Source organism: Etheostoma cragini, chromosome 20 (assembly GCF_013103735.1).
Source record: "Etheostoma cragini isolate CJK2018 chromosome 20, CSU_Ecrag_1.0, whole genome shotgun sequence".
In the NCBI taxonomy this organism is placed as follows: domain Eukaryota; kingdom Metazoa; phylum Chordata; class Actinopteri; order Perciformes; family Percidae; genus Etheostoma; species Etheostoma cragini.
Window position 1 is genome coordinate 21,407,373 of NC_048426.1, and position 12,724 is coordinate 21,420,096.

Here is a 12,724-nt window from a genome sequence, read left to right on the forward strand (position 1 = left end):
CCAGCGTCTGCCGCCCGGGTCTGGTCCGTCGAGGCCCCTGACCTTCGCCGCCACCCATGTGGCTGCGCACCCGACCCCGGTTCCTCCCACAGGTGGTGAGCCTACCATAAATTTATTAAAGGTCCCATGACATGGCACTCTTTGAATGTTTTTATAGAGGCCTTAGTGGTACCATACCTGAAGTCTCTTTTATATGGTTGAAAATGTAATTTCAAATTTTGACGGGAAGACAACACAAGGGTTAAAACCAACACACACTAATCTCAAGGGGGCATATCTTACTGGTGTTAAATCAAATGGCCCATGAGCCTATGCGTAACCTAGTTGGAAAAAATATGCTAATTGCCCTCCTTTTATTAGATCTTTGGTAGTAACACTGGAAATCTGTTTTTACCATCGACAGATCCAACAATGACTGCTCCATCTTCATACACAATGCAGATCTTCTGACCGTCAGCGTTCCAACTCATGCTCCTCACCACCGACTTGTTCCGGTTGTTGATCATCTCCTCGTACCATGCACCTTTGGAAGGGTCAAGGACAAACAATTATTAAAAGCCACAGTTATTACAAGACAACTTGCTGTTTTGATGTGTTGACAGTAATCACCTTTGTAGAGCATCCATACAATGATGAGTCCATTCTGATCACTGGTTGTCAGTTTCTCATACTGTTCATTCCACGTGACCACTTGTACTGCGCCTGCAAGTGTAGTAATCATGAAAGGTTAGATCATTTTGCATTGGCTCGCTCCACGTCTGTGCACCAACCAATTTTAAATTTAGTTGCTGCTGCCTGTTACTAACTGAATAGAACTTACCACTATGTCCCTCTAGAGTTTGGTTCATTGACAGATTACTGGGTGCAGCAAGACCTTTAAGTTTAGCATCATCTGTTGAGAAAGCAGTAACAGAGATTAGGTTCAGGACCTCAAAATTGTCCATGCAATTCTTAGTGAGGAAACTGCTCTAATACTGTAAACTGGTCTACAGCATTAAAGCAGTAGTTTGTAGTTAATAAATACCATCACACATTGTTTGTATTGTTTATTTCCCTTTACTGTTGGTGGTTTTCTCAGTTTGTTCAACAAAATAATAACATAATAGTGGGTCTGTCCGACAGATGGAATGGACAAGGTGGCACTATTCCTACTTACAGTGACTGGACACTGAGGCACCAAAACAGAGCCAAAAAGCTTATGAAAAGTTTCTTGTACACTGTGAGAGCAGTTGTTTCAAAAACCCTCAAATCTCAGTCACATGGGTATTACATAACGGCTTTGACTGTAAGAAACATTATTCATCAAAACCAAAATAAATCAGTTTATAGGCGGCCTCTTATATTTTATCTTAGAGCAATATAGAAGCAATAATTAGATAAATAAATGTAAATATATGTTATATATGTTAAATCTCAACAAGGACACAGTGACAAAGAACAATTGAAATCAGGACCAGCCAACATCAGTGTATAAGTAATCAACAGTGGAATTTTTTTATAACACATTTTACACATTGTTCTCTTGGGCTGGATTGCATTTATATTTTATTATTATTGCCGTTTTTATAATTAGGTCATCAAGTCCTACAAATCTTTCAAACTAGAAAGGTATTTAAACAAGTGACATGAGTACTCCAATCGTTTTAGGTGAATATGGGCTCTTTTTTATCCAGCACACCTTACCGTTATGGGCGAGGGTGCAAAGCACGTCACATGTCAAGCAACTTTGCATTTTGTATTGTATGTGTTCACTAATTCTTTGGTAGATTTCCTTTATTAATCAGATTATAATGTTCATGTAAAAAGCAGTTCACTTGTGGCTTTACCATCTAAGGCCATCAAGCCAGGGGTAGCTAGAAATTGTCTAGAAATGTTGTGTGTACCAAGACTGTGCCGGCTGTAAGCTCCATCCCCTGAACTTACCTGTCTGAGATTCAAGCTTAAGTACTCTGAGCAGACCATCGTCTCCTCCACATGCAATGAAACCTTGATCTTTGTTCCAGGAGACACATTTTAGATGGATATTGTTGGGGATAGCAATCTATAAAACACGGAAAATTTAAGCCACACTGTTAACCAAAGCTCTATGTCTTATCTGACGTATTGATAGGTGAGTAGGTAACGTTAACGTTAGTTGCTAGTTGAGAGAGCACAGGTACACACTCACCTTCTTGCTGAGGTAAATAAACATGACAGTGGTGATAACGTAACAGACCCCTAACAATCCGAACCCAATTGCTTACGGCGTATTTACAGTAGTTAATATAGCAAGACGCTGACCTAACGTCAATTAGCTAACTAGACAGCTAAAGTGAGCTAACTTTTTCAACATTGCTATGCTAACTTAGCTTCATCATACGGCCTCGATCTGGTGAATGTAACGTTAGCCTTGGTAGTTGCCTGCCTAACTCAACACAGTTAACATACCTAACGTTAGTAACAAAGACTGTAAGCTTAAAATTGGGAGTATAGTTAATAACGTTAGCAAATGTATTGACGAAACAGTTCAAATTCGAAGTTGCATTGCTCTAGCTAACTAGCTAGTCCTCAAATGCTGTAGCTTCCCTCGGTCTCCCGTGGTAACCGTAAACCGGAAAAGGGTTAGACTATTTCTGGTAATTGTAGTTTTTTCTTGTTCGCGTTCTAGCGATGCCGTCTTCAAGGGCTCCTTCACTAAAATGTGATAACATGGGATAAATGAGCCGTTAAATTGTTTTTATTTTGAACTCAATTTTCCAGTATTTGAGGAAAAGGTAACTACTTTATTTACCTATACAGGAATGTCTTGCACTTACTGAAGCCTAATGTAAAACTGTAGTAGCCCCACCATGAGTGAAGCTTAATAAACCATTAATTCAATAGGCTACATAAAAAGTCTTATTATACAATTTTGACAATAGATAATAATTTTTCCCCTGGAAACCACTCAAAATGTTGTTTACCTTATGTGGTTAAGTGTTAAACCTACTTTTATTTTTTCTGAGATGCAACATTTTCAAATTATTTTATTGATTTCAAAAGTTGCTTGGTAACTAAGCGTTAAAACACAGTACAAGAGATGTATGGAAACCATCCTTTTAGAATATTTATTTTCCATGTGCAACTATACACCCAATAGAAAAAAAATACAAACAAGTTTTCTATTACAAAAGCACCTTAATATGTAGGTTATGCACACAACTGTCAGTTTACACAAAGACCTTGCATCACAGATACTCTTTTTTAATGTGTTCCATGGATATATGAAAAAGTAGAAAATACAGTACATGTGTGTATTGTGTAAAGAAAGTACTGTGTAGTAAAATACCTGGTTGCAAAAAACTGAGTGGATCTTTATATCTCACAATTTCAAAACTTAGTGCATTGAAGTAGTATATAATTGCTAGGACCCTACCAGAGACTTTGGTCAAGACTTGCCAAGAGTATTGAAGCGGTGAACTCCCTAAACTGTTTTCCCGCTCCCCCTAAAACAATTGTACTTGTCCTGGACCTGTTACAAATAAAGAAAAATTACCAAACAACGTAGTTGCTGCAATCTTTCTGGTATCAAGGAAAAGTATTATAGTAATTAAGTAATTTTGGGCTTTTCTCTGCATAATAATGCTGCAATCAGAGGGGTCACAACAATGCACTTGTTGTATAAGAGATTAGCTGTTCTGTTGTGATGTATTAAGAACACTGAACAAGCAATGCTTTCGGAGCAGTGGATTCACAACAAGGAAGTGGCGCAACACCTTTTCCACCAAAAACATTCATTATGAAAGTACACTTTTGACATGTTTATACATTGTTTTTCTATGTAGAAGCTTGCACTTCTCCGTTTCCAAAACGTCCTTAATTAGCTTACATAGCTTGAGACTCATCTAAATGGCTTACACTGACAGAAAAAGAAAATTAGCTTTCCTTACAAAGATGCAGGTATCTGTAAAAGCTTACACAGTTATATGTGATTTTACTGTAAGAAGTAACAACAGAGTTTTGTGGATGCAAAATGCAGGTCTTATAATATAAAACAAAAATCCACTACTACTAAACCATGAAAGATTAATATCATGCAGATATACCAAAATTCTTTACTGAAACATTAAGATTTTTTTAGGGTTACAGATGACTTCTGCTGATCAAAAGAATGGGATACATCTTGAACATGTCTTCCGACGTCTTCATCACTGTCCTTAATATTGCTGTTGGCCCTCAATCAGGTTCACTTTGTCTGAGAGTTCATCAAGTAAACAGACTGTCAAGGAATTTAAAAGTTGTAGTTGGAATGTTTACCACTAGGCATTTCTAAAAATGCACCACTAAAAATCAACAGACTCAAACTAGAGATTCAACTTATTCTCATTAAAAGTACTACAACAAAACAATTGTAGCAGCCTAGTGCAAATGTCAACATGTTTAGAGGTAAAAAAGCAGACATTTCTCTCACATAATCGCAATTTCAAAATGGCATAATAAATTCAAACTGTGGATCCTTCTCAGCCCTCCAAGCAAAAGGATATGTTTTCTGCTCAGCTCCTGTATGGTTGACTGTACTTTTTTCTGGAAAACAATCTGAGCTTCACACATGCAGGCATCTTGAGTTATTTCACCTCTCATTTCCTCTAAAAGAATAACAAAAATAAAGAAGGTGAGTGGTGTTTCACCATGTTTACTGTAGCGTCTTTATAATATTCAATTTGGCGGCTCATTGACAGCCAATCTTATGCTCCTCCCCCAAAGAGTTGACAAAATCAGATTAAAATTATGTGTTGTTTCAAATGATAAGATAATAATAATGGATATTGATTAAATATAGTAGAGATCATGCATACAATCATGATTTTTCTTTTGTGAGTGAGATTAGGAAATATGTTAAAAAAAATGTTTCAATCACTTCAACTAGTTGACTGAGCGCTCAGTTACGGAGGTCAGGCGTGGATAGCGTTAAAGAGAATACATGTTGATGATCGGAATATGCTTACATATACAGTACATAAAAACATATTCACTGAAGAAGCTACAATCAAAACAGACAACAGGCAAATCAATTAAAACCAATGTTTTGGTCTTTTGTTTGGACCAATGTTATTGGTAGGCACCCACCAAGCCCCCAGGAAGTACGCCGGGCTTGGAAACCAATTTGACATAGTAGCTAAACAGTGGATTTGAAACATCTATAACCGTCACATGGTGCCATGGGGCCCAGAGCCCCGCACAATTATATAATTGAATCCCCATTCAATTTAGCGGAGCGCTAAACTGAAAGTAGCCACCTCGGCCTGCGAAAGTTCCTAGTACGCCTGCTGTGCATTGTACACAATGCAGAAGCAGGGCTAAAGATCTGGGTATTGTTATACGCTATAGTTGAACTTTATTGACTTCATGTGCCACTGAGCAACTTTCAATGGAATTAATGGGGCGCCGGCTCCAACACTGTATCCAATCAACTGGAGACTTCTCCACGGCTAAAAAAAAAAGTAAAAACACAGACATGAAAGTTGTGATAATGATTATAATCAACATTTATGCATTGTAACCCCAAATCTTAAGTCCACTCTCAGTGGTATTTTTCCCTCTATGTCTGCATGTGTGTTCTCATATGCAGAAGAAAAGTGGATGCAGAGTGAAGTTACATTATTTTTTAACAATATCCAGCCCTAATTATTAGTAAGCCTAAACAGATATTGTTTGGAAAACACATTACGCTCCCTTATCCTCTTACCTGAAATCGTCTCGCATAGTTTAGGACTGTTTGAGAATAACTTGTCAAGTAAAGCACATGGTCCAACCCATCTTTGATAAAGCCTCTTTAAGTTTCATAGGGAAAGACCCCTATGACCCCTTTTCAGCTGTGGAAACTTGATAGCTGATAGTTCCTTTGAGGATTTCAAACCATGTCCACATATGCCACACCTTTCGGTAAGTTAGTGCCAGTCTGGAACATTTTCTCAGTCAGGACGAGCTCAGCTGCAGTTGTTCAAGACAGCTCACAAAGCAATACTATTAAAAGGTTTGGTGACAAATTCCTGAAGCTAGAACAAACTCAAAATATGGGAAATGTCTCGAAAGGTTTTAATATACCGACAGCATTACGTATGTAAAAAAAAATTCTTACGTGAACATGTTTTCTGGTCTGCATTTAACACATATCCAACTCGGCACTTGCAGTTGTATGAGTCACCGTTGTTGATACAAATATGCTGGCAGTCATGTCCATGAGCACATGCATTTGAACCTGGAAAGAGACAATCCGACATCTAATTGATTTTGTCTAAGCAATTCAAGATCAAGAAATCTCTAGAAATACCTTAATATGTATGGAATCCCTTGCAAAAACATGACTATATGTACATGTGTCCAATACAAGTGCCTCAGCAGCTACTATGGAATAAAACAAACCATCATGAGGTATTGCACCAATGTTTAGTTGAAAGGAAGAGGGTTCTTACGAGAGCATGTTTTCTGATCCATGTTCAACACGTATCCCACTCGACACTTGCAGATGTAAGAGTTCCCATTGTTGGCACAAATGTGCTGGCAGTCATGTCCCTGGGCACAGGCATCCAAACCTGAATATGAAAAGAAAGGCTCACCTCAGCAACTTAGTCTTCAAAAACAATCACTAAGCTTGTTTGCAGAGCCTTTGGTCAGTCGCCTTAAAAATAGAGTGTATGCCTCAGAAGTGGGACCAGCATATTTCAACATTCCATGTCTCTATATCGCCTGCTTATTCATGCTGATCTCAAATATGGAAAACAATATTCTCAAGAAAAAACTGCTTCCCCAGCTCTTAGTCTCCAGTTGGAGATTTTGGTGTTTTGTGGAGTATTTGAGATGCTGGATCACACTACAGATAAATGTGCATATTAAAACGAATCAGATGCTTACTTGAGCATGTTTTCCGGTCTGCATTTAACACATATCCCACATGACAATTGCAGATATAGGAGTTATCACTGTTGACACAAATCTGCTGGCAATCATGTCCCTGAGCACATGCATCCGATTCTGAAAAAGAAAAACTTCCACATCTGACTCAGCTTCACACCAACAGCCAAGGAGTTCTTGACTTAAGAACCCCCAGATTGGACGAATTTCCTTTTAATTGCTCATTCAATCTAGGGTCATGTACTCCATTCCTACTAGTGCATCAGTCTGAGTTGTTCACAATGAGCGAAGTGCCCCAATAATGCTTTACCTTAATTCCCAATTCAAAAGGTGATATGGAGTGCGTCTGACCGTGTAAGTGTAAAATAACATAGTGAGATTCTTGGGAAATTTGAATATACTGTACCAAAGAAACAACATCATATCTTTTAGAAAGGTCCGGGTTCTTACGTGAGCATGTTTTCTGGTCCGCATTCAACACATATCCCATTCGACACTTGCAGACAAACGAGTCATCAGTACTGACACAAACGTGTTGGCAGTCATGTCCCTGGGCACAAGTTTCTGAACCTGAAAAAAACACTTCCACATCTGAGGCTCAATTTACACCAAAGAGCCCTTAGTGAGTAATTTAACCTACAATGGGTTAAAAAAGGACTCTGAGACACCGCAGTTCTTACGTGAGCATGTTTTCTTGTCTGGATTCAAAATATATCCCACTCGACACTTGCAGATGTAAGAGTCATCTCTGTTTATGCAAATATGATGGCAATCATGTCCATGGGAACATGGATCTGAACCTGAAAGGAGAAATGTCCACATGTGATATGACATCTTATTACATCATTCAAGCAGGGCTTGGACTGTTGGAGCCTCTGTCTCAACACTGTTTCAAATGATGCTAATATCTCGACCTATTCAGGCTGACACAAATATCCTAGCAGTCATGACCCTGGACATGGACATCCAATTTTGAAAAGAGACACTCCACAGGTAACTGACGTCTAGTTGCATCTGTCAAGGAGCACTAACGGAGCTTTTATTGGGCCACCAATCCCTTTACAATATCTATAAAAGCAATCAAAATCTCAACCTGCTGCCTGTCGTCACTACTGACCACCCTAAACTACTATAAGCACCCTACAAGTGCTGATCTGTGCTTCATCAGCTTTCGCTCGACGGATGACAGTTTGGGTCTGTATTGGCAAACACCCATACCACAGAAAGATCTCTGCAAACAATTTATCAGGGCATGTACTTGAAACTCCAACACTATAAGTCAATGAGCCTGAAAAGAGACCTGTAACCGACTTGGTCTTATTACATCTGTCAAGCACAACTTTGCCTATTTTGGAGATCTTAAAGAGCCATCATTGCACATACAATTTTTGTTAATCAAGGCTGTGTTCATCGGTCCCAGGCTCTCTTCAAACTGAATTCACTACTACCCTAATCTATTTACAACAACATACATAAGCTAATGTGCATTGTGCCCACAGCCCAGAGTTTCACCCAATAAAAAGTCCAGCCAAACAAATTTGGTTGTTTTTGGCGAACACCAATCCCATACGGATTTTTTATTTCACCAGACAATGGCTTCTGCAGTATTCAGTCATGCACCTAAAACATTGGATTTTTAGGGAAACCTGAGACACAGCACCACAACATGCACATCAAATGTATAGGTCAAAATTCAAATTCTTACGTGAGCATGTTTTTTGGTCTGCATTCAACACATATCCGTCATGACATGTGCAATGGTGAGAATGACCATTTTTGACACAAATATGCTGGCAGGCATGTTCCGGGGTACATATATCCGAACCTGAAAAGAAAACACTTCCACAGCTAACGTCCACAGCTAATGTAGTCTAAAGACTGATGGATCAACAATGATATAAAATTATCCGGGCATTTATTTAAAAAACTACTCCATACATTTTGTAGACATACATATTTTAACACATTCCACTAACCCATCCCATTTGCAATATGTAAATGATGAATAGGTACATCTATGTGCATCAGCCCCAGTATCCCACTTGCTGCTTATATGAAATGTGTTCACTATTAACTTTACATCACATTGCCTCACCAGTTCTTGCTGTATCAAATTCTAGAGGCCATGGTCAAATGCTCTATGCCTCCTTCTGCATTTAATCAAGTATGTAAAATAATAGGAATAAACATTTAACCAAAGACAAAGTTAAAAGATCAAGTCAAAAAGTCCAAGTTCTTACGTGAGCATGTTTTCTGGTCTGCATTTAACACATATCCCACTTGACATTTGCAGATGTAAGAGTTATCATTGCTGATGCATATATGTTGGCAGTCATGTCCCTGGGAACATGTATCTGAACCTGAAAAGAGACACTCAACCTTGAATTACAGCAAGAAGCATTTAGCCTGATTAGGAGCTTTCAAATTGGCACCAATCAATTTACAGTCTCCCGAGTTATTACTCATTCAAAATAAATTTACATATAACTTCCTAATCCTTAAGAACAACCTAGCAGATGTTGTATGTCTACAGCATAGTGCTTGCACCGACTGTTTAGTGCAGTTCAAATTAAATGTTTGGAGCAGCAAACACCAAGCTTCAAGCATTTGGAATAAATGAATGACAGACATTGAGGGCGACCCTGGACACGGCCCCCTGACATGCATACACAATATATTGGTAAAACTGGTCTGCATTCAACACATAACCCTCACGAAATTTGCAAAGTTATGAATCATCTTTGTGATACAGATATGCTGGCAGTCATGTCCCTGGTAATATGTATCCAAAACCTAAAAAAGAGACACTTCCACAGCAAACGCTTAGAACATCAGGATAGGCCAGCATAAATTAATGTTTTATGTTCACCAGTCATGCTGCCTTAAGACACGCCTATCTTAAGGTCAAAGTTCTTACGTGAGCAAGTCTTTTGGTCTGCATTTAAGTTATATCCCACTTGACATTTGCACATGTACGAGTCATCATTGTTTTCACAGATGTGCTGGCAATCATGTCCATGGGAACATAGATCCAAGCCTAAAAAAGAAACATGTCCACATAATTTATCTAACTGACATATCATAATATCAGTCAAGGAGAGCTTGGACTATTGTAGCCTCCATCTGTCCATTGTTCATTTAATAAGTGCTTACATGCTCCACTTCTCTTTCTGTATCAATCCAATTCCCAAGTCTCTGAGTTAATCAGGTTGAGCTCAACAACTATAAAAGTGCTAAACGCAAACTAAAATATTAGTCATAAGAGGCATCTCTGTAAAAAGTACCTAAACAACCTCACAATTACCATATTCTTCTGTTCAAAAAAGCCCACAAGTCCAAAGCATAATGGCGCATCAACACCTGGTGTTTTCTGTAGTCAATCAAGCACTTAAGTACCGGTAACGAGTCGTAAAAGCATTTATATTAAATCTCAGTCATAAGGCATGTTTTTTGGTCTGTATTTACAACCCATTTCACACGGACTCAAAAACAAACACCAAATAGACTAAAAGGACAAAGATGCTTAAGTGAGTATGTTTTCTGGTCAGTATTCAATACATACACCAATTCTTTTATATGTAAAAGTAATGGCCATTTGCTTAGATTCTCTGTCCATCAATCCTAGTTTCCTAATTCTGTGCTTTTTCAAATCAATTTGATATATAGGCTACTTCCGCCCACTTGGAACAGTCCAAAAACAAGTGCTTTAGTATCTCCTGCAGGTTCATTAAGACACATAAATGGGGCGACGCCTGCAAGCTTGTTCAGGCAGTCAACATGAGCTGCACCGCTGTACACACACGTGACATGCCTCACTCCTTGTATCATTTAACAAACCCCCCCCTCCAATTTTGCGGTCAGTTTAAACTGCACATTTAATTATCTTCCATTGCTGCTGCTGCCCTGCACCTCTATTGCTGCCTGCTTTCAGCCACACCACTCCCCAGCATCCACCTGCAGGCTCTGGCTAGAGGGAAGCTGCTTTATCGTCACCCCCCAATATCTCATATAAACCCAAACTGTGGGGAGTTATGACTTCAGAGAATGACCGCCAAGCACAATGTTATGCTATTATAATAAACATTTCAAACGTAAGATGTTTGACTGAACTACATTTGTGGGAAATATGTGCCAAGAAACAACCATAGTCTACCTGAAAATCCAGGTTCTTTTGTGAATATGTTTTTGGGTCTGCATTCAAAACATATCCCACTCGACATTTGCAGATGTACAAATCATCAGTGCTGACACTAATATGTGGGCAGTCATGTCCCTGGGAACATAAATCCAAACAACTCCCACATCTGACACGAAGCCCTTATTGTGGAACTTTTTGTAAAGCCTCACCCTATCTTTTTTACAGTAAATATAAATAAAGCATTTCCTGTTTAGTCAAACTAAGCGGTGCCCACTATACAAAGAGCCTCACCAGCTGTGTTGGGAGGATACATTCAAAACATTCAGACATGCAAAACACATCGGAACTGGCCAAAAAACTAACAGAAAACAAATCTTGGAAAAATATTCCGGTTCTTACGTGAGCATGATTTCTGGTCTGCATTCAACACATATCCCACTTGACATTTGCAGATGTACGAGTCATCATTGCTGACACAGATATGTTGGCAGTCATGTCCTTGGGAACATGGATCTAAACCTGAAAAGAAACACTTCCACACCTAACAATCTAAGTCTAAATACATGCAGCAAGAAGCGCTGAGTCAGTTCTGTTTTATACATGCACACATTACTCTGTAAATGGGGATTATAAAGGGTTTGACTACTAAACTTTGCAGATCTGTGATGAGGTTATGGAGACAGTTGTTATAAGCCCAATGCCAGCCATAAGACCCTAATTAATTATTGTAAGACCACTCTGTATGGAGCAGAGCTGGACGGGTGGCTGTGGAAAGGAAGTTTTGCTGTTGACTCCCCAGTCATGAGCTTTAGGCAAATTAATACAGCTTTATTTACTCTAAAGTACATAAGGTAAAGTTGGCAGAAAGCATCAAACTAATTTACTAACTAAATGTAGGTTTAAAGCACCCACGGGCAGTGGCTGCTGTAGGCCACTGACTTGGAGAGAAGATGTACTTGTCCTCAGTGGCCATCATTTACTTGTAGAATGTGTGCCTCTCATCAGCCAAGGCCTTCATAATTGTCCTGCTCACTTAATTTGTGATGAGTACTGTCTGCCCTAATCTATTTAGGGCAACCCAAAACATTAGTAACAAGAGATGGTATGCAGTGTGTTCACAGCACAAAAGCCCTTACTAATTGAAGGTGTTATTGCAAGGTTCTGTCAAAGTAATAAAATTAAATATTTTAAAACTTAGTATTGCTACATATAACATGCTTTTCCCATCCCAATTCAATGTTTAAGATGTTTTAGACATGTTCAATCTTTTTTTGGCAGATGAAAACGATGCATTGGACAAAAACATTCAGACAAAGATAAAGATTCTTACGTGAGCACGTTTTCTTGTCCGGGTTCAAGACATAGCCGTTGCGACACTTGCAGTTGTATGAGTTCCCAAAGTTGACACAAATGTGCTGACAATTGTGTCCTTGAGAACATGCATCCAAACCTGAAAAGAAACACTCTAATGTCTTATTGGCTTATGCCTAGTGAGATCAATCATTCATTTCGTTTTAGATTTCTGTTAGTTAGTTGTTGTAAGTATTTAGTATTGTTGTAGTATTATAATTGTATTACTCTAAATAGCCAAATGCAATTAGTGTGCTTGATCTCTGTGCTTCAATTACAGTGATGTTACCATAAATTAATGTTGTTGGGGTAAATTCCTGTTGTGTATATATATATATATATATATATATATATATATATATATAT

The 12,724-nt window shown here is 38.6% G+C and overlaps 2 protein-coding genes across 12 annotated transcripts in view; both read right to left on the minus strand.

Annotated features, from left to right (window-relative positions):
• The window catches only part of wdr35 (WD repeat domain 35), a 15,741-nt gene extending 13,145 nt beyond the window's left edge, over window positions 1-2,596 (minus strand). For all 3 annotated transcript variants that reach the window (XM_034857399.1, XM_034857400.1, XM_034857398.1), the window contains exons 1-5: window positions 2,168-2,596; window positions 1,924-2,041; window positions 821-892; window positions 610-702; window positions 395-523 (exon numbers count right to left, since the gene is read on the minus strand). In XM_034857399.1, coding sequence (XP_034713290.1) covers window positions 395-523; window positions 610-702; window positions 821-892; window positions 1,924-2,041; window positions 2,168-2,191 — 436 coding nt within the window. In that variant the 5' untranslated portion in view covers window positions 2,192-2,596. The remainder of the gene's footprint in view (window positions 1-394; window positions 524-609; window positions 703-820; window positions 893-1,923; window positions 2,042-2,167) is intronic.
• A 473-nt stretch (window positions 2,597-3,069) lies between these two features.
• LOC117935316 (matrilin-3-like) overlaps window positions 3,070-12,724 on the minus strand; it is a 14,061-nt gene continuing 4,406 nt past the window's right edge. For 2 of the 9 annotated variants that reach the window (XM_034857414.1, XM_034857415.1), the window contains exons 3-14: window positions 12,339-12,458; window positions 11,408-11,527; window positions 9,788-9,907; window positions 9,111-9,230; window positions 8,576-8,695; window positions 7,551-7,670; window positions 7,321-7,440; window positions 6,871-6,990; window positions 6,432-6,551; window positions 6,098-6,217; window positions 4,503-4,604; window positions 3,070-4,228 (exon numbers count right to left, since the gene is read on the minus strand). In XM_034857414.1, the coding sequence (XP_034713305.1) occupies window positions 4,176-4,228; window positions 4,503-4,604; window positions 6,098-6,217; window positions 6,432-6,551; window positions 6,871-6,990; window positions 7,321-7,440; window positions 7,551-7,670; window positions 8,576-8,695; window positions 9,111-9,230; window positions 9,788-9,907; window positions 11,408-11,527; window positions 12,339-12,458 (1,355 nt within the window). In that variant the 3' untranslated portion in view covers window positions 3,070-4,175. The remainder of the gene's footprint in view (window positions 4,229-4,502; window positions 4,605-6,097; window positions 6,218-6,431; window positions 6,552-6,870; window positions 6,991-7,320; window positions 7,441-7,550; window positions 7,671-8,575; window positions 8,696-9,110; window positions 9,231-9,787; window positions 9,908-11,407; window positions 11,528-12,338; window positions 12,459-12,724) is intronic. The other 7 variants (XM_034857418.1, XM_034857421.1, XM_034857419.1 and 4 more) reach the window with 6 other exon arrangements.